Source organism: Pollicipes pollicipes, unplaced genomic scaffold (assembly GCF_011947565.3).
Source record: "Pollicipes pollicipes isolate AB1234 unplaced genomic scaffold, Ppol_2.1 Scaffold_7261;HRSCAF=8764_pilon_pilon_pilon, whole genome shotgun sequence".
Classification (NCBI taxonomy): Eukaryota; Metazoa; Arthropoda; class Thecostraca; order Pollicipedomorpha; family Pollicipedidae; genus Pollicipes; species Pollicipes pollicipes.
In genome coordinates, this window is record NW_023597054.1 from 39,573,909 (window position 1) to 39,596,565 (window position 22,657).

The window sequence follows — 22,657 nt, forward strand, 5'->3', positions numbered from 1 at the left end:
GCCAGGCGAGCGCTCCAAGCCCCCATACTACCCAAATAACGCCTCTGGTCTCCACGATGTCGGGAGACCGCCGCGGGTCTGTACGATAACGCCTCTGACCTCCACGATGTCGGGAGACCGCCGTGGGGCCCGGCAACGCCCAGAAGGTGTGGACCCAGATCTTGTAACGTCAAGCGAGCGCCCCAGGTCTCCGCAGTAACCGACGAGCCCCATTGATCTAGGCGGTCGTCCTCATGGCGGCAGCAGCCTACACGGGCGAACCGGACACCGCCAGCAGATGGTCGATGCCCTCGTCGCTGACGCTGCAGGGGATCGGCACGCCGTGGCTGGGCTCGCGCGGCAGCTGCGCACGCAGGTACAGCTCGCGCGACTTCTCCTTCTTCAAGCGCTGCCGGCTGACGCGGTTGATGTGCTTCGGATCGAGGTCCATCAGGCGGCAGAGGCAGAGCCAGCGGTTGCCGGCCAGGTCTGTGACGGCGCGGAAGCCGGTACCGTCCTCGCCGGGCGCCGCGCGTCGCAGCGTGATCATCAGCGACGCGTCGCGCATGGTGGCGCCGATGCTGTAGCGCTGCATGGCCACCACCGGGTCGGTCGATTCCTCGTCCGCCTCGGCCACCACGCGCGTCCAGCGCGGCGACGAGAACGGCGCGGCGAACGCCTCCTGCAGGCGGTCGCAGCCGGCCTCGGTGGCCGTCAGCTGGTCGTGGCGCTGCGCCGTCAGTGTAGGCCCGGACCCGGCCAGCCGCTGGCCGCGCAGCACGCGGCCCAGAAACGACTGCGGCGGCGGGCCCGGCCCGGCCAGGCAGCAGCCGGCCGGCGGAGGCGGCGCGGCGGCGTCCGGTGCGCAGACCGCCTCGCTCGTGCAAAGGACGGTGAACATGAGGTGTGTCCAGATGTCGAGCAGCCGGTCGGGCGCATGGGCCGGCCGGTCGGGAAGCGCCGCCGCCACGGCCGCCAGCAGGTGAGCCCGGTCAGCGCCGGCGCGTGCCCCGTACAGGAAGCGGCCGTTCATGAACACGCGCAGGTTGTTCTGCGGACTGTCGAGAAGAGCACGCAGCGCGCGGTCGACGCGGCCGAACTGGCCAGAGAACAGGTCCAGCGGGCAGTAGCCGCTCACGTGCTGCACCGTGCCGCGCTTCAGCTTCAGGTACTGCTTCATGCAGAAGCTGCACACGCCCAGGTCGTCGTCGGCGGCCAGGAAGCCCTGCTTGGCCTTGATCTCAACGCTGAAGACGTGCGGCGGCGGCGAGGGCAGCGGCGGTGGCGACGGGAACACGGCGCAGTCGTCCATCTTGAGCGCCAGACCGCCGGCGTTGATGGCGTGGTGACGGCGGCGCGGCGGGCGTCGCTCCTCGATGTCGGCAGCCAGCCGGCGCCGCTCGTCGGCCGCCAGCCGCACAACCTGCCACGGCGTGCCGTCCGCCTCGCCTAGCAGCGGCGCGATCACATGGTTGCGGTAGTCGGCGAGGCGACGCAGGCGCGCCACCGGGTCGGCGTGGGCCGTCTTAGGGAAGCGCAGCACGCGGCCCTGGCGCGGCAGGCTGATGACGATGTTGGCGCCGCCCTCGGCCCGGTACTGCCAGTCGGCGCCGGCCGGGTACGGCTCCAGCGGCACGGCATCGGCCGGCGCGGCCGCCGCCTCCGCCAGCTCCGACATCCGCCTGGCGACACGAAGCCGGCGTCACCGATGGCGTCAGGGACAGGCACGGCGCGTGCAGATCGGGCCACCACGCGCCTGTCCGCGGCGGAGCCCCGGGTCGGCTGGACCAGCCCCGACGGCATCAGACCTCGGCCGACTGCTGTCCGCCCGGCGGACGGCAAGCCGCAACAGACCCGCGCCGACACGTCCCACATCAACAGTCAGCGACCAGCACGCCTTCTCCGTACGCCACCTCAACACATCCCCCTCACATCTGGGGACCCCCGCCGGCGGCGGCGGCCGGCCGCGCAGCGCCCCAGGGTCGGTACGGCGCGCCCGGCGCCGCTCACATGCCGTGCCGGGCGGGTGTGCAGCCCCACCGACCGACCGTCATAACGGCACAAACCGGACACGGGCGCGGGCGGGTGCAGGTGTTCACCCACCTGGCTGCGACCTGGCGAGTCGCCGCGATTTGCTGAATGGGCCCCAGAGTTAAACCCGCCGCAGTACTTTACTACCGCTGCAATAGGATCGTGGAATCGGCCTATCTCTCGCCGACATTAATGAGATTTAACCACGCCATGCTCACGGGGCTGCACTCGCTGGTCGAGACAGAGAAGCCCATAGGCACAAACACAGTATATCAGTAAGCACGTCACGGTCCAGGTATCATTCCAACAGATCTTGCGATGGTCCTACTGTCCGCCAGGATGTTGCGGCCAGCCGCGAGGCGCCTTTCCTAAGAGGCTTGAAGAAAAGCTCACCAATCCTTGACGTTTTACACAACAATTATCACCCAAGAGGCGAAAGCTTAGGGGGCGTGACTCAATTGCATTGCGAACCTCACAGCTTTAAGGGAGTGTTCCACATTTACATGGGGTTTTAAACTGACACGGCCATCCTGAAGACCTTCCGGTACCGTCCACAATCCTACCCTTCTTAAGACCTAAGCCCCTCTAGTTTCTGAGCTAAACGCCCGGGAAAATGGGGAAAGATATGTCGGAACGAGTATTGTAAATTCACCATGGCATTCGTGACATCTTTACAGCGTCATTCGAATCCTGCCATTCTATCTGGCATGGGGCGATCAAGGCCAACAAAGATATGACTGGCAAATCATTTATATCTGGCGTTCGTGGGTGCGATTTCCAGATATAACGGCCGTCAACAGGCTTTAAATGAATGCCGTGCAAGGTACGATCACGTAATCAAACCATGACGCAATGAGGAGCATATTTGCTAACCAGAAAATTGTACTGTCTGGAGCAGTCATTTCCACTGTATACCAATAGTTGTAAAAAGTATACCAGTAGTTACAACAAAGTATACCAATAGTTATAAGTGCGATTGTTTCATCATAGCTGATGCTTGCTTCAATATCTTCACATGCGAAACACTCCCTTTAAGTGTGGGCACAGCTGGTGGCTAATGCCGAGCAGAGCTCATGGGTCGGCCGCCCGCTCCTTTCGGCCCGCACCACACCCGATCAGGTGTGGCCGTGGGCGTCGCTGCATCCCCGCAATCGGGCAATGCATACCGCTGACTTTGGACCCGCGGCCGAGCCGGTACAGACCGGCGCGTGATCAAACAACCGCCGATGGGGTGAAACAGCACAGCGGCAGCAAGCGCTCCGCTGGCAATGTCTCGCCCAATGGCACCTCAGCGACGCTCTCATTCAGTTTATGTGTCAATCCCGCGGGCTCAAGGACATGGAGACCGTCTCGCCCGCCGCAAGAGGTCCAAAAAATCTAAAAAAAATGCAAGGCGTTCAAACATTAAGGCCACCCACGTTGCTCTGACAGACAACTGTAGTGTTTCTGCGTTCCGCAGCACATGTCAGGCTGCTCTACTCCGGCTGCGTATGCGTACATTCCCACCACGCCAACTCAGTCAAAAACAGTTTTCAGTTTGCCCCCCAGTTTTCGTACTGCACTTCGTTTGTGTCACGAGTCGCGGGACCATCCGATCGCTGTGGGTGCGGGCGACTGCCTCCCCGCTCGGCCTGCTGCACCAGCAGGTGGCTGGCGCGTGTTATTGCCTGTCAGAGCGGCCTCGATAGTCGGAGCCGGCGCTGCTGACGGCCGGCCTGTTCACTCTCCGACCGGCCCGCCGGACACGGGGTCAGCACGCGCCAGCCAGCCAGACGACAGGGTGGGAGGGGGGGGGGGGGGGGGCGGGCACGGGCCGGCAAACACGGCGGACGGGCCGGGAACGATGCCAGCCGCCCACGCTGGCCGGCCTGGCAGCGTATCGCGGTCTTCCACCGGCGGTTGTTTGATCGCGCGCCGGTCTGTACCGGCTTCGCCGGGTCCAAAGTCAGCTGTATACATTGCCCGATTACGGGGATAGCGCGGCGCCCACGACCACACCTGACCCGATGTGATGCGGGGCGAAAGGAGCAGGCGGCCGACCCCATGACTTCCTCTCGGCCAGCCGTCTCAACACTTCAGCTGAGAAGTTCGTAATGTGTTTTGGTCACGCCCCGAAGCTTTCGCCTCTTGAGCTGATTTGGTGTAGTTGAGTAAGTTTCTAAAAAAAATTCAAATCGCTCAATGGAAGAGACCAAGCTTGTTAACGCTCGCCAGTGTAGATGGCTGTGACGCAAGCCTTGGTCTTTAGGATGGATATTCCGAAGGGCTCACTAGGTCATAACTAACTTCGGGAAAGCTAATTCTGAAAGCATTTTTCAACTTATCTAAACATTCTGACTTGCCACAATCTCCACCTAACGAAAGACAGCCTTGCTCTCGGGAGTTCGCACGTGCAGATGCAAAAACTCGTGGTTCCGCGACGAGTCCTTGACGCTGCATATGCGGCACCGCCCGGCTTAATGAAGCTATGTCTAGCGGACGTTCCTAATACTTGTGACAGGACAGGGTCGCATCAGGAGAAGTCCTGAAGCTTGGGCCGGATCAGCTCACGAGACCGTTAAATCACGAGCCAAAATGACAGTGTGACGTAATTGTCCATGAAGGCCACATTCCATGCAGGCAAAGCCTTGAACCATCCCCAAAAATCTAAAATTATTTCACTGTGAGATGAACGTTTGGTTAGTTGTAAAAGCTGCTACTATTTCTAGACAAAGTGGTTTACTATTAAATGATCTCAGCTGAGCTCAAGTTATTGTCTGAAAGTGCAGGGCGGCATACTGATGCTTGGACACAGAGCCAGCGCTTTGAAGCGGACAAATGGCGCGTAATGTAGAGTGAAAAGCGCGATTTGGCGTTACTGGACTCGGCCTGACGGGCAAAACCGAAGGAATCACCCGAATGCGACAGCTTTAAGTTATAACGGAGACATGAGCAGCCATGGACAGCGCGGGGCAGATATTCGTCGGTGAAATACCCCACACGAATTACAATACTACTCATTCCTCACGATTCTTGCGCAAAATTTGTGCCAAAGTGTACCTCAAAACCAATTTCACACGAAACATACGAAAACGATACGTCGCGTTATCTGACTTTTCCGTTGCATTAGTGGCCTGGCAGACTTGGCTCAATCTGCGACAGCCACTCCCTGGCACTGGCCACCGCCGACACCGCACCACGCGCGGCTGCGCTGCCAGCCCGCCCCCACTCCGGCGTCAGCGGGGGCCGCCTGAGCGCCGCGACGCCGGCTGCCAGCCGTCCGGGGACCCAGTCTGGCTTGCGAGCCGGCGGCACGACCTCCGGGTTTACCTCCGAGGTCGCCGGCGCGTTTGACAGCCGACGCCAGGCGCACCGTCAATCGGCCGCTGGCAACACGGCCGTCACGAGAACGCCGGCCAGACAGCCGATCACAAGGCGGCAATATGGGCCAGAGGCTGGCGCTGTGGCGCGGGCGAGGGGCGGCTCCAGACGGCAGCCGCAGGCGGTCGGCTGTTCAGATGATGTGACGGCACAACTGTCACCACATCACAGTCGTGTGCTGGTAAAACTAGTGCACCACTTCTAGGCGGCGAACTTCCGTGTGTTAAACTCTACGGGCATAACTCAACATATATTGGCAAAACGTCAATCCGGCACTGCTGTTGTGTAACAGCTCCCATGGACAAAGCAATCGCACACCACTTCTACAAAACCGCCAACAAACTTCTACGCGGCTATCATTCTATAAACACGAATCCTACACGACGTCACTGCCGCGGACGAAACGTGAAAGCGAAACTTCTGGAGTTCATATCATGATCAACAGAATGGAAACGTAAAGAAAGATAACCACCTTCAAGCTGAAATTTACAAACTGCTCTTTTACGTAACCATGTTTGGATTGTGTGATTTTCCGATTGCACGCCAGTTTTCTCACGTGATTCTTCAGTAACTCGGTTTTTCCGTTGAAATGGCTATTTTGTAAACTTCTTCCACCGGACTCAATGTTGGTGACTATCATTAACCGCATTTGTATTCAACCGCAGGCGAAGTCGGTGTCCAGTGAACTTGACTGCTAAATTGCTTTTGTCATCATCCGTATGAAAGCCTGCACTCATTTCGGTGCGCCTTTGATATTCCTACAAAGCGAGTGAACGAGAGGAAAGAGCCAAAGAACACAGTTACACAGGAGAAACCAATCTGAGTCCGTCTTGTCTGCCTTCTTGTTGCATAGAATTCGTGAATTTCTCAGAATAACAAAGACGTAATGCATGAAGTAATAGTTCAACAGAATTGCAGGAGGCTGCACATGTTTGATTATAAAGTCACAAAACTGATTCATTTAAGTTGAACAACCTGAGATATGCATGCCAGATCACAGCTGATTCCTAGAATTCTCGGTCATCGTATGGAGGGATAAGCTGCCCCAGCAGTCCGTGATGTATCTCGGAGAGTATGGAGGATATAAGCTACAGGTGAATAGTCAGAGGATTGGAACATTACATATATATATTCATAAGATTAATATGCTTCCACATATAGCATAATGTGAGTCTTTGCACATTCTACGCACACACAATATGACGACGATTATGCTGGGATAATGATCAAACAGCACATATCAAGCCGACAAACAAAAACCAGGAACACTGCATTTGGAACAATGAAATAAATGAACAGAACCACTCACTACGTTTTATTTATGTCATGCATGCTTTTACTACTTCAATACATTCCAAACAAGCTGAGAACTGACGGCTTAGGCTTCAGCGCAAGGTGTCAACTCCACTGGCCATCAGCAACACCAAAGCCACACCCACAAGCATGAGGCAAATCCATTAGGCCATTCACAGGGAGCAGCCAACTGCCATCAGGCAAATGATTGCCATAATACTCAGAGTGAAAGGGCCTGTTAGAGATATGGCCTCCAAACAGCTTTTTAAGTGTATCCTTTAGTGCAAATGAACTGCTTAATGCATAGTTTGCATGACCTAGTTGTGATTTCTAAATCATGTTCAGAGAAAACTTGCTTGGTGCATTGATTAAAGCATGCTTTAGAGATAGCTTTCATAGGTGACACTCACCATTCAAAGCCTTCTGAATTTAGCTTTCCAAAAATGAGTGGAAAACCAACTGAGTGCATCCTTACAAACACAAGGGTGGTATTATAGAACAAGTGGAAAACCAACTGAGTGCATCATCACAAATACAAAGGTGGTAATATACAAACAACCAGAAATTTGCTGATGATGCCATGTAACACCAGTGTTTGCAAGTGCTCTATCACTACTCCATTCCTAGCGAATGGTATGTGCTGCAACCCCCTTCTTAGGTTCTGAGGGGCCTCTTGTTTCTTCTGACCTATGATTAAGGGCCTGCTTTGAGGACATCGAAAGCCAGAAAGACCGTCCGGGGGTCACATTCAGAGACTCCAGCCTCCAGGGCCGGGCACTCCCGTGCCAGCCAGGAGGCCCTGCACATTGATCAGGGGCCTCTTGAGTCAATGGGGGCCTATATGCCAGTCAGATACCACCCATAACACAGTTGGCTCCATGTCAGCGTGGACCTGAGGGCCCATTCCAAAAGCAGGGATAAAGCAGGAGTCAGATATGTACATTGGTTGGGCCAATGTAAATCACTGTCAATGTGCCAGGATGCAGGAGGTACCAGGCAACTGAATGACATGCACAGCCACTTTCAAATGTCAATTATTTGAAGCTGCATCTATCAATTTAGGACAGAGTATTATAATTAACTAAAAATTAGCTTATAATTTTCACCAAATAACATATTCCCAGTAACATCGGATGTGCTATGTGACTGAAGGTGGCACATAGCTATTGGAATATATCATGTGATGTTCATCATAAGTGGTATTTTTAATTTTTTGTGTGGAAAAGTTTTTAAGTCTGCAAGATCTGGAGCTCAAGGCCTTCCCTAGGTTACATCAATTCAGTGATATTCCTTAGATGCATAGTACATGAACAGCCAACAGCCAAACCCATGAATCTGCCTGCCACATCAGGCCACCACAGCCTGTTGTTGACCAGCATCAGTTTTGATCAGTTTTTTGACAACGCATATGTACGCTGGTGCTGGCCAGCGTCATATATTCATAAAATCACACCACAATTGTGTTGTATCAGTACTCTGTTAGCAAGAGTACCTGTGTGGGCGTGTGCAAACCCACGAACAGTATTGTTGACGACCCGACCCAGTTCCCCAGTATATACCACAACTCCGATCGTGCATGCATTTCAAGCACCCAGGCCTATCATTTCTCGTGAGAGAATGGGAGCGAATTCGCACGAATATCTTACCGAAACTTGCGTGCCGCAGGAGCGCACCGGCAGCCCGCGCCACCCACCGCGACGAGCTAAGAGCAATGCGCCATGATCAAGACGAACAGCGTGTTTTTGTTTCAAGTCGCTAGCGACTTTTTCCGACCAAATAACTCAGGATATCTCTGGGAGTTCTAGTTTACTGAAATTCACCAGAAATGCTGCCAAATTACTGCCAATCAATGCTTGATGCTATTAAATGCGAGAGTGTGAAAGTTTACGGGACCAGCCTCAGCCCCCAACCACTCTCACCTACAGTTTCCACCATGCCTGGTAGCGCAGGCAGAGGGGCACAGGGGGCACGTAGCCCGCTTAGGTTCCGAGGGGCCCTCCGGGCCCCTCGGGACCTGCGAAGAAGGGCTCAATTTGAGGGTTCTAAGGGCCCAAAAGGCTAGCCGGATGTCTACCATGGGCACGGCCCACAGTACCGGGCACTCTCATGTCAGTAAGAGTGCCCTGCGCGCTGAGCACGGGCCTCCTGAGCTGATAACGGGCTACATGTCATTCAGGCACTACCAATGACACACAGTCGGCTTCGCGTTGGCACGAGCCTGCGGGCCCATTTCCCAAGCAGGGACAAAGCAGGAGCCAGCGATTTGCAATGGTCGGGGCCCCAGCGTCTGTCAGTAACCCGCATCGCCCAGCAAGGGGCCTTGTATTGGCAAGAGCCTCCGAGTCGGCTAGAGGTAGCATTCAATGAGGCCCGAAGAGGGGCCCGAGCGGCCCGCCGGAACCGATGAACAAAGGCTTGGTTGCAGGGCACGAGGACCCAAAGATCTGGCTGTAGATTACATAAAAAATCGCAGCGTGTAGGGCTGTGGTCTGAAATATCAGTCAGAGGTCCTCTGACACCGTTTGAGGACCCCTTGAGGCAATGCGGCTGTCGCAACCGGCCAGAGGCCACGAACACCGAACAGTTGGCTCTCTGTCAGGATGAAGCCTGGGGACCCATTTCCCAAGCAGGAGCAAGGCCGGGGCGCCACGATTTGCATTGGTCTGAGGTCCCGAAATTATTGGGGTTCCTGTGTCTGTCAGGGGCCCACAGTGTCTAACAGGAGATCATGTGTCGACTGGTGGCTCCGAGTCGGTCGCGGGCTTTGAAGAAGTCCGAAGAAGAGCTGGAGGGCCCCTCGGGACCAAAGACCAAGAGCCCGATTGGAAGGCCCATTGCCTTTTTGATTGATGACCACGGGCCCGAAGGACTAGCCGTAAGCTTCACCAGGAACGCCTTCCTACCCGTAAGGCCGTGACCTCAAACACCGGTCGGAAGGCTTCCTGCATCGATTGGGAGCCTCTGCTCGTGCGGGCCTCTATTTCGGCCAGGGGCCATCTACCAACACTGAGCAGTTGGCTACATGTTGGTCTGAGCCCTGGGGGGGGGGGGGGGGCTATGCCTAAGCAAGGGCAAGGCTAAACACGCGATTTGCATTACTTGGGGTCACTGAAGCCATGATGGTGTCGGTCAGTACCCAACAGGAAGTCCTGCGTCGACAAGTGACCCGAGTCGTCACAAGCCGTGTTTGCGGGGGTCCAAAGGACCCCTCGTTACCAAAGATCATGGGCCGATTAGAATCGGGCCCGGCTCCTCACCTACATTGCTGTGACCTGAAATATGAGTCTAATGACTTTTATAAGGGCCCTCTTATTAGGGCTCGGCCAGGCCGCCTTCTATCTCGACCGGGTCTAAAAAGTCATCACTTTCGCGGCCAGGATCGTCTCGGGTGCGCCAAAATCGTATTGCACCGGTGGCAAGATCCTGGCCTGGGGCAGAATCAGTGACCTTGTTACGCGCCGCGACCACATCGACGTTTTCAAGGTCCTAAATGGCCCCCGTGCCACCTTGGCGATCCAGTCGCTGTTCACCCCTCGGACCGCCATGAGTGAGCGCATCATGAGGTGGGCGGTGGCCGGCGCTTTGGTGGGCGTTTTCTTATGGTGCGGCCTCGTCCTGGCACCACCTGCCACCGGCCGTTATGACCTCCCAGAGCCGTACCGCACCCGTGTCTGATCTTGACCAAAGTTACGTAATTTGTTCAGTGCATTAGCGAGGAACACATTTCACATACCCATATTCATATATTCAAAGGCAAACATACCCGTCTTTTCCAAATCGGTCAAGTTTAGGACAGTAGTTTTATCCGAGGAATGAGGCTTAGACTACTATCTTAAACTTGACCGATTTGGAAAAGACGGGTTTGTTTGACTTTGAAGGCCTTTCTTAAGCTCTTGACGCATTTTCATCATCGCTGCATCTTCCTTTATATCGTGTAACTCGTAATTCATTGACTCGAATCAAACATTAAGCCATACATATAGAAGAACCGTAGAAAACGCATGGCACGAGATGAGAGACGTGGTGTGGTTCTTTCCCCATCATATAGGGCCTCAACACTGCGCCAAATAGTCGACTCCAAGTCCGTCTGAGCCCTGGGACCCCATTCCCAAACGGGAACATGGCCCAGGTCCGCGATAAGCAAGGTTCGAGGTCCTTGACACAATGCGGGGCTCCTGTATCGGTCAGGGTCATAGTGCCTAACAGGGTGTTCTGTGTCAACAAGGGGCCTCGAATCGGTTAGGAGAACATTTGTTCAACAGGGACGCGGACCCCGAATGACAAAGGACCTCTGGCGTTGGTTGGAGCCCTCTGACAATGAAAGGAAACGTGCGAACTTATAATGAGTGTTCATATTACGACAATGGAAGGGTCCTGTACCAGCCAGGGCTCCAAGTACCGAACGGTGGGCCCTCCAACACAATTCCACTAGGGGCCCGTTGAGTCGAACTGAAGTCTATTGTCCAATTATTGGACCATCTGTGGCGATCACGGATGTTGTTGCGTCATTGAGGGTTTTTGTGTCGATCCGGGGTCAACTGCGCGGGTCAAAAGGCCTCTCGTGTCAGGCCGAAAACCAGTGTCATATGATGCATCCCTCTAAAGTCCTCTGGATCGACAAGGAGATTCCACCCCATGTCACCCAAATGACAGTCGGAAGACACACCGCGTTGGAATGGAATGGCCCTTCAGCCCTTGACCGGGAACAATATGTGCTCCCTGGTGTTCTTCTCAAGGGGATCTTGCCCGGAAAGAGATATGGGGTCTCATTAGTGCTGAAAGGGTGGATCGAAATGAGTTTTAAAACAAACAATGCCATCCAAGGTTTGTCTGCGAACGTTGAATCCTTTGCAGAATTAATGAGTGAAAAATTACATAGAAAGGTTTTACCCTGCGCGTTCGAGATATCGGGAGCAAGGACAGGAGTGCTATGGGTTGCAGTTTCCATGAAACCAAAGCGCGTTGTCCACTGCAAGTAACACAAGACGGCGGGCGCCGGAAGCGCAAGAATGACCGTCCTGAAATAATGATCCCCTATCTCTTTCAAACGTAACTCACACCCTTCAAGGATGAGACCGGTGGATCTTTTTCAACTTTGAAGACGTCCTCTGGGCAGTTTAACAGTTACAGCAGCCGCACGAAAAAAAAAAATCCACCTTTACTCTTCCAGTTGCACCACCAGATTCCAGCAGCCCTTCGCGGTGCTGTGAAGACCCGTTCGTTCTTCTCATCAGTCTAAAAATCGCGCCGGTGAAATTTACACCTGGACTTCCTTCTAAACGTAAGATTTGATGTACTCACGCGTCCAAGGGTACTCCTTTCAGATGCCTCATCATTGTACTGTGCGGCCTATTGGGACTAAAACGCTGGCGTTGATATTTTTGGCTGTAAGAACTTGTGAGCGCGCATGTTTAAAACTACGTTGCATAATTTGTACCACTGATCGATTATGGCTGAATGTTGAGCATTTCCCGACAAACATGGCCTGGCCATATCAATACAAATTGCTGACACATTTCGACCTACAGTCTGCATTCGCAGAGTCCCTAATATCTCTATACAACCCACATAAAAATTCTAACAAAGCTTATGAGTCTTTCGGTTCAGAAAGAGTCCACTGAACTATTGGAAAATGGAGAGCGCTAGCGATTTATTTCATGCCGTCGTTTCACGCATGATTTCTTCACTTGATTGGCTATGAGGTTCAGGCAAAATTTATCTGGCGGTCGCCACTGGCTTCTATTACAGCTTGAGGAGAAAAAATGAAAAACAAAAACAAAAAAGTAAAACATACCTTCATTCACCAATGGGTCGTATCCGACAATTTTGTTTAGGGGGTCTTTCACTATCAAGGGGCAGCTTCTCAACTATGATAGTGCCTCTTTGCCAAGGCTCTGGATGCGCGCCTGCTAAGCAGGTACCTTGCCATTTGCTCAGGGGAAACGCATTCCCTCCCATCTCTCCGTCGGCTGCCATGCGGTACAGGGCAGTCACCAAGTTCGCGGCATATCAATATTATTTTCAACGTGGTGCATAGAGATCAGTTTCTAGAGCTGGATTAAGGCAGACGGGGCAGGATACCTGAACAACCCGACAACCGGTCCACTCATCACGATCTTAAAGTTACCACCAAAACCGAGATCAAATACCGAAGCTCGTCCTGTTCGTGGAGGCTCAACAAATTGAGGGAGATTTCTGGAATCCCGAGATGCCACCAAATATCCATAGAATTCTCTAGGAAAAAAGTCTTTGGCTATTTGGAAACAAATATACACCTTTGCCTACTTGACGGCCTCGAAGTGACGCATTCTGACGCGGGCGCTACATTCGCGGCTTAGGTTAAGAGCGGATAGGGATATGAGCTTAGCTCTTGGGATTAGCCAGTTCGAAGCGAAGACGCAGGTATTATGCGATAGAGTGTGAATATTTTTTTTTTACTCTTAAGGTGACAGGTGAAGCCCAACAGCGTGATGTATGTCTGCTAGTCCACATGGCTTTGCAAGGTTGTGTGCAGTACCATGGGGTGTCTGGACCATGAAGGATGGCCGAAGATGAATTTATTTCAACTCTGCCACTGCCAACTGCCAATCATAGTCCAACACCTTATGCCTATGTGCAGCAAATTGCTCAACATATATATTGTGAGCACTGAGTTTGGTGTGCAAACTGGAGCACTGAACTCATTTTGTCACAGCTCATTGCCAGTGCCTGCATAGTGCACACAATATGCCAAGTTAAATGCAAACTTGGTTTTTGCATTCACTTTGATATCTATGGATAAGAAGTGAAGGCTTCACATATTGCAATTCATCCTGATGTAGAACATTCTATTGGAGTCAAATTTATTCTTGGAAGTGCAAACTTCTTTCACAAAAGCCAACCTGATTGCAATTGGATTCATTTATTTGTGAAATGCCCACCACTTCCACAAATCTAAGCAGTTAAAGTAATGCCTGTTATCCACCTATTGAGTATCTTGAGATGTTTGTTACATCTACATAGGATTGGTATTATATGAGCATGTCTTTTGCACTTGTGAAGAGATGAGAATTTGCTTGTTACCTCATGTTTTGGCTGAGCTGTTCAAAACTACTCAATAGAATGCTATATATATATATATATATATATATATATATATATATATATATATATATATATATATATATATATATATATATATAAAACATATCTTTCATGTCCAGAATGTTGATATATATGTCAGGCAACCATCATGATATATTTATAATGGAAATGGTAAGTGGTAGTGGAAATCTTAGGCATGGTGTGAGAAATGTCTGGTTTCCAAGTACTAAACCAAAAGGAATTCTCCATGTTGTGAGCTTTAGCTATAAGCAGGGCCATGGGTACAAAATTACTTGTGGTCAGTGCTCTCAAAGCAATCAATTATCATGAACATGTTGGATAGACTTATATTAAACTCTACATCAATGGATCCTGATAATGACTCACTGCAGGTGTCACATATTTCTCTGACTCCAACTAGCATAGCACAACTTTGATTAAACTTAAGTTTAGGTTCAAGGAGTCATGGCTTGGTGACTATAGAATTGATTCTGGCTGAGTGAACCATGGCTTGGTGACTGTAGAATTGATTCTGGCTAAGTGGGTCATGGCTTGGTGGCTGCAGAATTGATTCTGGCTGAGTGGACCATGGCTCAGTGACTATAGAATTGATTCTGGGTGAGTGGACCATGGCTTGGTGGCTGTAGAATTGATTCTGCTGGAGCGGACCTCAGCATGTGTTCCACCATAGGGATGTCAATATATCCATCTCAACTTCTTTGGACATTGACCTTATACTTGTGGCATTGCATGAAAAGAAGTGCCTAAAAACAGTGATATTCCCTTAATCTCCACCTTCAGACTTTTGGTAGAGCTATTGGATTCTGGTGAAAATGGAGTTTGTATTTTCTATGGGTTTCAAAGAAACCTATGTAGACAGGGCAATGGGCAAAGTTTAGCATTGACCCTATAGATATCAGCTAGGAAGAAACACACCCAAAAATAGTCCACCAGCTCCCCCCCCCCCCCTCATCCTCAGTGTGGGTTTTCCTGCTCTCACTATATTAAGGGCACAAATGGGACAACAAGATGGCTCTATGTGTGACCACTCCATATTAGATGCTCACAACCTGGCATGTACTGTCTGCACCCTGACAACATCTGTAGTCCTGCACAAGTTGGGTTTGCATGGGCTTGATTTGGTTAGGAACTTTATGACATGAATACCAGAATGAATAGGACCATGGGCACATACATGGGCTTTAATAAAATGGGTTTGATGTGCTTCTTTATTGACATTTCTGACAGTTGTTGTTAGAATAAATGCCACTTAGCATCCTCTCAACAGTTTTTGAAAGAATTTTTATTTTACATTAGCCTAAGCTGAAGAGAAATGTAATATACATAGCATGAATGAAAACAAATATAAACCTGTATGTTGTATGATCCCGTGATTCACACATGCTGCTCCATTGCATGCCATGTTCGATTCTTGAACATTGATTTATTTGGGCAGACCAGTTTCAAGTCTCTGTGATTCCCATCAGACACTAGATACTACAATTAGTGCCACTTCCAGTCGAATGAGATGCAGCATAAAGCAGACTGAAGTTGTGTGCACATTGTGCTTTTGCAGCTTTGAGTTGGCTGCCCCAAGAGTAAGACAGGATGTCGTCGACTCCAACGGCGTCCAGCGGGCCCCACCTGCCGCTGCAGAGCCTGCCACAGCAGCAGAGCAGCTGGACGGACGACCTGCCCGTCTGCAACAACTCTGGTACGACCGACCTGCCACTTCCGCCGGTGACATCCTGTTGAGGGCAGCCAAGCCCAGGCCGAGCTGTCGTGTTGAAGTCTGAGGGCTAGCTGTGCTATGTGCATTCTATGGGATGATGGCTGGTGCTGGGTAGCTGTGTGTGGGATCCTGCTTGTCGGATCAGTCATCATGAACCAATTTGTAAGGACCATTGGAAACATAGAAGAACCATGACATTGGTATGGTAATAATGCATGAAACGGCTGACTTTGATCAATCGTTTGTTCATGCACTTCTTGGGATATTTTCACACTTACAAACCTTACATGATCACGCTTTTGGGATAGGGTGTTCATTTGCTGGCCACAAGCAGCTACATTCTACCACACCTAACGACTGTGTTATGTTCCCTGTGCCTGCTGGAGGAGGCAAATAATGTGTGATGCTATGCACTATGCATATGACTTCTTTTTTCGACCAGCTTCAAATATTTGCATTAGTTTAAGTTGAGGGCAAACACAGGGTTGCCAGCAACCTAGGCTTTATAAGTATGTGAGTATAATGTGGTCACTTAGCATCAGCACCCACATCTTCTGTAGCCATGAATGCATCAGTGCTTGCTCTCCAGGCGTTGGTTACGAAACGAACAAGGCGTACCGGCGTGACGGTTACCGGACCCAGGAGCACACACAGGAGGACTACAGCTTCCACTTTGAGCTGGACACCGACCTCTGCCTGTACGGCGTGTTCGACGGCCATGATGGGTCGCGCGCTGCCCACTTCGCCCAGCAGCGAATGCCAGGTGAGGAAGACATCAGCTGACCAGCTCTGCCCTGCTCTGCCCTGCTCTGCCCTGCTCTGCTCTGCTCTGCCCTGCCCTGCCCTGCCCTGCCCTGCCCTGCCTTGCTCCACCCTGCTCTGCTGTGCTCCGCCATGCCCTGCCCTGCCCTGCCCTGCCCTGCCCTGCCCTGCCCTGCACTGCCCTGCCCTGCCCTGCCCTGCCCTGCCCTGCCCTGCCCTGCCCTGCCCTGCCCTGCCCTGCTCTGCCCTGCCTTGCCCTGCTCTGCCCTGCTGTGCCCTGCCCTGTTGTAACCTGGTGTGGCACTTCTAAAAGGGATTGCTAGTTGCAACAATTATTGTAGACTTTTTAGGCCATTCATGCCATGCACGGCCATGGACCTAATGCTCAAACATTAAATTATTTGGGCTGCTCCTCCCCCCCCCCCCAGGCTGCTGCTAGTGCGGTGGTTAACGTGTCTGCGTTAACCACTACGCGTCTGGGAAGCCAGAGGTGCGGGGTTCGATTGCCTGCTGTGCCCGCCTTTCCTGCTAGGGTGAGAAGAGGGGACGCTATACAGCCTCAGCAGCTGATTGCGTCGTAAATCTACGGTGCCCCTCCCCCCCCCCCCCTCTCCCTCTCCGGGTGCATACGTGAATGTCTTGATCATAAATTGGGTGTGGCGTTTGCAATAATCTCCCAAAACCGCAGAATGGAATTCGTTAAGAAAGTATGGCTGGGAAGCTCGTCAAAACTATGGTAACACTAATGCTGCTTAAAATGTGTTCACTTGATCACACACCTCGACACGCTATAATCCTCGACAACTTGCCGGCCTCTGTGCGTCGTGCTTGCGGTGGCGGTGAGTCCGCGGGCAGGCCGGCCGGCGCCCTGACCCGCGCGGCCGGCGCCGGCAGCGGAGCTGAGCTTCGGCCAGCTGACCCGGCGCGGCAGCTCGGACGAGAGCGTGTGCGTGGCGCTGCAGCAGGCGTTCCTGGCCGTCGAGAAGGGCTTCTTCGAGATGATCGACGAGGCGCTGGCCCAGCGCGCCATGCTGCTCTCCGAGATACCGGCGGTCAGTGACGCCGACGCTGGAGCGGTGTCGGAGGGGAGGGGGGCGGGGGCGGCAGCTGGCGCAGCGCCTGCCGGGGTCGGCCTGGCGTTCTGGCCAGGCCGACGCTCCTCGGTCTGTTTGGCTGACCGGTTTCGAACGGACTGGATACGGGCCATATAGCCGATCAAGACGTCTCGTCTCTCACGTCAATGGCGGTCCCGGATGAGAACACGAGCGGACAGATGGCGAGCAGCGAGCTCCGAGTACGCGGCCACTCTGAACCTTTATCCTAGCGCTGGTGAAGGCTGCAGGACACCGGCGTGACATTTACCAGCGACGTGCACCCTGTTGCCGGTGATGCCGATTTGAGCGCAGCCGTCGTCTGGCGACACGCTGCCGATGGGTGCTCTCCTTGCGCCGTGTTAGTGGCTTGTGTGATCGGGCCTTGGTCCCCGCCAAGCCGCCCGTGTCGTGCTTAAGAGGCGGCCGGCGCGCGCAGGGCCTGACCGAGTTCGAGGCGAACCGGGATCATCCGGCGGCGATGCAGAAGCTGACCCAGCTCAACTCTCGGATCAGCGGCGGCACCACGGCCGTCGTGGTGGTGGTCCACCAGAACCGGCTGTACGTGTCCAACGTGGGGGACTCGCGCGCTCTGCTCTGTAAGACGGACGAGAACGGCATTCTGAAGGTGGGCGGCGCGGCTGGCGGATGACCCCGGGCACGGTGCGGTCTCGCCCGAGACGGAGGTATGAAACCACGAGCTTTGTGATTGTGCCATGCTTTCAAGTCATCGGTCCGGAAAAGGTAACGGTTGCGTTGTGTTCCGACTGGTAAGTTCTTCGTAGATCAGAAGTCCCGGTGAGACGCAGCCTTTCGAACACGAGTGTTCGCGCTGCGCGATCCAAAATGGCGTGTGCTCGTAGTTATGTTTCATTGAACTGGATGCAAGCCATGTTCGCTTTGTGAAATTGAACTGCAATCCAATAGGGCCATTGGTGCGGTCATTATGCGGGGTCGTGACCTTACCCGGGCGCGCTAGAAACTGGCCATCCAGTATGATTGGGGTGATCTCCGTCTGGGCGCGAGAGTGGTGAGCCAGCAGTATGCCCTTTTGTGTATATAGGCGTCACGCTCAGTTATTTTCACGTGATTCATCACCTGGTGCATTATGCTGTGCTAGTGGATCTGGTGACTCGGACATGACATAGATGAGGTGAATGACGTCCGCCCGCTCTGTCCCTGGTGCGTCTGACAGGTACTGCAGCTGACCACTGACCATACGCTGACCAACGAGGACGAGCTGTTGCGTCTGCAGCAGCTCGGCATGGACGTGACGCCGCTCAGACAAGGTGCGTCAAGCCTCGCCGGCCCGTACACACGCTGGCCATATAGCGTTCTTGTTAACCATGTCACTCGCCTCTGGAGGCGAAGCCCGCGCATGGCTTTTCGCTGTGCATGGTTTGGGAGAACGAATCCCGTGTGAACAAGCGCAATGCGTGCTTTACGGCGCGCCCAAACTGCGGACGCCAGTTGTAGTGGTGACTTTGTTGCCGGAAGTGTATTACTACCGTCGTTGAAATCCCGCTGGCCCTTGCTGGAGCACCGAGGCTGCACCTCGGCCTACCCAGGTGAGACGGAGGACCTGGTGACGAGCCGCGTGATTCGTCAACCTCGATTGCTGGTTGGCACGCCCCCGGCGCGTGACACGGCCCCTCTGAGCGGCGCGTGACACGGTCCCTCTGAGCGGCTCGTGACACGGTCCCTCTGAGAGGCTCGTTACACGGTTCCTCTGAGCGGCTTGTGATACGGTCCCCCTGAGCGTCTCATGACACAGTCCCTCTGAGCGGCGCATGATAAGGTCCCTCTGAGCGTCTCATGACACGGTCCCTCTGAGGGACTCTTGACACGGTCCCTCTGAGCGGCTCATGACAAGGTCCTTTTGAGCGGCTCGTTACACGGTCCCACTGAGCGGCTCGTGACACGGTCCCTCTGAGCGGCTCGCGACACGGTCCCACTGAGCGGCTCGTGACACGGTCCCACTGAGCGGCGCGTGCCTTGCCCCCAGGCGAGACGCTGGCCGGCCAGGAGGTGACGCGCTGCCTGGGCAACTACCGGGTGAAGGGCGGCTACCGCGAGGACGAGCGCCTGCGCGCCTGCTGCGCCGAGCCGGCGCTGGCCGAGCCCGACTTCGTCAGCGTGCAGCTGGACGAGTCGTGCCGCTTCCTGCTGCTGCTCTCGCGCGGCCTCTACCGCGCCCTGGAGGAGGTGCGCGACGAGCCGCAGGTCAACAAGGAGGTGGCCCAGCTGGTAGTGGAGGAGGTTAGTCGCCGGGGTGACGCTACAGCGCTGTCGGGTACTGGCACGCGGCCACGGCCGTCAGATTAGTACCCCGCTGTTATCTGCAGTGAGATAAGGGAAATGGTGAGTCGTGCTCACAGGATGTGTGTAGTTGCCTACGTTGGTAATGAGCAGATCTTCGTTTGCTATGAACACGCCAAGTTCGCGCAGGACGTCTAGAGCTGATCTCCCTATTGCCAGAAGCGAATCCCGACTGACGTGTCCTACCGGGCCCTACAGAGCAGACACCGGGGCAGAAGTGCAGTTTCATTTCAGTTGGGGAGGGGGCTTCAGCCCACCCGACCTTAGCTCAAATTCCTCAAATTTGCTTAAAACGGGACGATGCCAGGGAAAAACAGATTGTCCGCGTATTTTTGGGATAAGTTTCATTTTTCCCGGTTCAGCCGCCCACTGTCCCGTGTAACTCATTTTGGGAAACTACGCTCCTGCACGGTGACTCATGCTTAAGGTAGGAGACCTGATTCAGTTTGGGAGGGGTCAGCTGATGCCATTTTTGAAAATCTAATCCAGTCCTTTAAAATTTTTGGATGTCTGCGATCAGAGTTCAGGCTAAGCAGTGTTTGATGTACAAGCCCTGTCCCGTGCTATCCGATCGTTTAACTGCAGGCCAACGGCAGAATTGGGCGGCGAAACTTTAACATACTGCCACGCTTAGCACGGTCCGCCCTGCTCTCTGACGTCACCTGACCTTTAGCGTGGCCGCTGCCACGGGCCGCTGGCCACGTCTGTCAGGGGGAGGTGCGGGGGTAAATAGCGGGTGCCTAAACCGACTCGAACCCACCCCGCCAAGGCTAGGTAGATCCAAAGGCGGGCGTGCTAACCAACTGAGCGATCAGGATTGACGTGGTGGTGGGTGCTGACGATGGTCTTCTCACCTTGACGTCAGTTTATTGTAGTGTAACTGTGAATGTGGCCCAAGTACGAGGTGCGTCCTGTGCAAAATCCCACTACTGTTGGGGCTGTACTACGAATCAAACCCAAAGGACAACATTGCATTCGTAAATCCAAACGTGTGTCGCGATTAATTCATTGCTTTTAGGGACCTTAGAATAAGGCTTCCTTGCGTGCTACAACGGAAAACCTGTGCCGTGTGGGTTGCGGGCGGTTGTGGACTGAGTGCGGCCCGTTGCCATCTGTGGGCCTCATCGGGCATTGACGGCGAGCGTGACGGCACGCACGCCGCTGCGAGGCTCGTACCGGTCCGCCACCGAGAGCCGGCCTGCGCTGTTGCAGTTCGCCAAGTCGACCACGCTGGCGGGCGTGGCGCAGACGGTCGTGAACCGCGTGGCGCGCGACCACCAGGACTGCTTCATCAACTCCGGCAACAAGCGGTGCCAGCGCTGCGAGGACATGACGCTGCTGGTGCGCAACTTCAGCTACCCGCTGCGGTCGTCCGGCGGCGCCAGCACCGTCACCTCTAACACGTTCGTCACCACGGGCCACCCCAGCACCACCAGCAGCAGCACCAACTCGTCCGAACAGAACACCAACCCCTACTCTCTGTCCCTGGACGCCGACCAGCGCATCAAGCCCTACATCTCGTTCGACGGGTACCGCGAGAACCTGCAGAAGGCGAAGGAGCGTGGCGAGTTCACCGACGAAACGTGGTGGAAGCGCCTGCTGAACATGTAGCGCGCGCTCCCGCGTCCGTCGGCGCTGCCCGCGAAGCTGTTGCTGAACGCTGGTGCGTCGGCCTCCTCCGGTGCTGCGCGGTGGTGTCTGAGAGACTGGCTCTGATCGCTCCGGTGGCCATTGGACCGTTTGTGGCAGCGAGTTACTGCTGGGTCATTGCTGGGTCATCGCACGCGCCTCCTCTGTGATAGCGGTAAGCTGTTTCTAATGTCGTCGGTCGCCCGCTGATGCCGCGCGAAGGCCGCCGTCGTGTTTCCCCCGGCTGTAGCCCCGCCCTCCGAGTCACATGGCGGCCCTGTGGCCGGGGGCGACGCTCCGAGCGGCTGGCCTTTATCCAGCCAGCGGTGAGGTGCAGCGCTGGAGTTGCTGCACCGCGGGACTGTAGGCTTTGGCCGCTGGGAATGTGTTTGTCTTTGGGCGCCATGAGGGGTGGGCAGGGGAAGACGGAGCAGCGCAGACACTGGCCTGCCAGCAGCCGCAGGACGGATGGAGCGGAACGCGTCGGCTGCTGTCTATTCTGAGACAGGACTTTAAAGCCGTGTTAGGCTTTTCAGTTCAGTAAAGCTTTCCTAATGGTGATTTACGTGTTTTGTGTGCTTAATGACGAGGCTATGAAATGAAAGGTAGTCTGCGTAGAGGCACAGCTGGTATGCTCGAATTTGACTTTGTACGTTATGGGTATGTTCGTTTTTGACTCTGGACATTTTTGGACTGTCTGCTGCTCCGCACGTACGTCCATGACCAGCTCTAATTGGAGGAAGCAGATGTCTGATACATTTTAATAGGTCATTTTGCTCTGATTACAATGTTCTATGGCATTTCGTTTATTATCGTGGTTGCATGCACTGGCCTTCGAATTGTCAACTTCTGTTCTGATCGAAATTTTAAGTTTTCATCTGATTCTTTGAATCCATGCATCCAAGCCAAACTTTTATCATTGCTATGCACGTATCTCGTGAAATGTAGTTCAGTCTTGATATTTAAAATCATTTTCATTGAAAACATTTTGTTTCGTGCTCAGCTTATTCGCACGTTTTGTCTTCATTGGTATGTTGGTCTGCTTCGCCCAGTTTATCCTAATTTGTGACGTTTTTGCGATTTCCATGTGATCCTTTTACTACCCCGGGCTACGCTCTGTGTTAAAATTATGTGACCCGTGTATGGCAGGCTAATGTGTACCACTGTTGTCTTGGTCGTGTTCACTCTGTGTGTTTCATTGTTGCTTATGGTTCCTCATAATGGCGATGAGATGGTCTCGGTAGGCGCTTTTGGTAGCCGCTTTTACAAGCCGGATCGCACAGATGGCGCTGTATTTTCGTCGCGTGAACAGGAGTGCCGCTACACTGTAATACATGGTTCGCACGACACTTGTTGGTAAGCTCGGCCGCTGGCCTCT

General features: G+C 53.8%; 2 protein-coding genes across 2 annotated transcripts; one reads left to right on the top strand and one right to left on the bottom strand.

Moving 5' to 3' along the window:
- Positions 1-247: 247 nt before the first annotated feature.
- Ipk1 (Inositol phosphate kinase 1) lies at positions 248-1,588 on the bottom strand (the record flags this gene model as incomplete). The annotated part of the gene is made up of 2 exons (XM_037235223.1): positions 248-607; positions 845-1,588. Coding segments are annotated over 2 exons (1,104 nt in total), but the record flags the coding sequence as incomplete, so codon positions are not given.
- Positions 1,589-12,979: 11,391 nt separating this feature from the next.
- On the top strand, positions 12,980-22,618 carry LOC119113110 (TGF-beta-activated kinase 1 and MAP3K7-binding protein 1). Its single transcript, XM_037237444.1, has 8 exons — positions 12,980-13,065; positions 15,323-15,460; positions 16,068-16,241; positions 17,135-17,292; positions 17,771-17,959; positions 18,527-18,620; positions 19,337-19,590; positions 20,863-22,618. The coding sequence occupies exons 2-8, from the start codon at positions 15,355-15,357 to the stop codon at positions 21,259-21,261; spliced, it is 1,374 nt and encodes a 457-aa protein (XP_037093339.1). The 5' UTR covers positions 12,980-13,065; positions 15,323-15,354; the 3' UTR covers positions 21,262-22,618.
- The last annotated feature ends 39 nt before the right edge of the window (positions 22,619-22,657 follow it).

Coding starts and splice junctions, on each gene's coding strand:
- LOC119113110 (XM_037237444.1), top strand. CDS start 15,355: ATGTCGTCGACTCCAACGGCGTCCAGCGGGCCCCACCTGCCGCTGCAG. Junction 15,461..16,067: donor GCCCGTCTGCAACAACTCTG/GTACGACCGACC, acceptor CTTGCTCTCCAG/GCGTTGGTTACGAAACGAAC. Junction 17,960..18,526: donor ACGAGAACGGCATTCTGAAG/GTGGGCGGCGCG, acceptor TGCGTCTGACAG/GTACTGCAGCTGACCACTGA.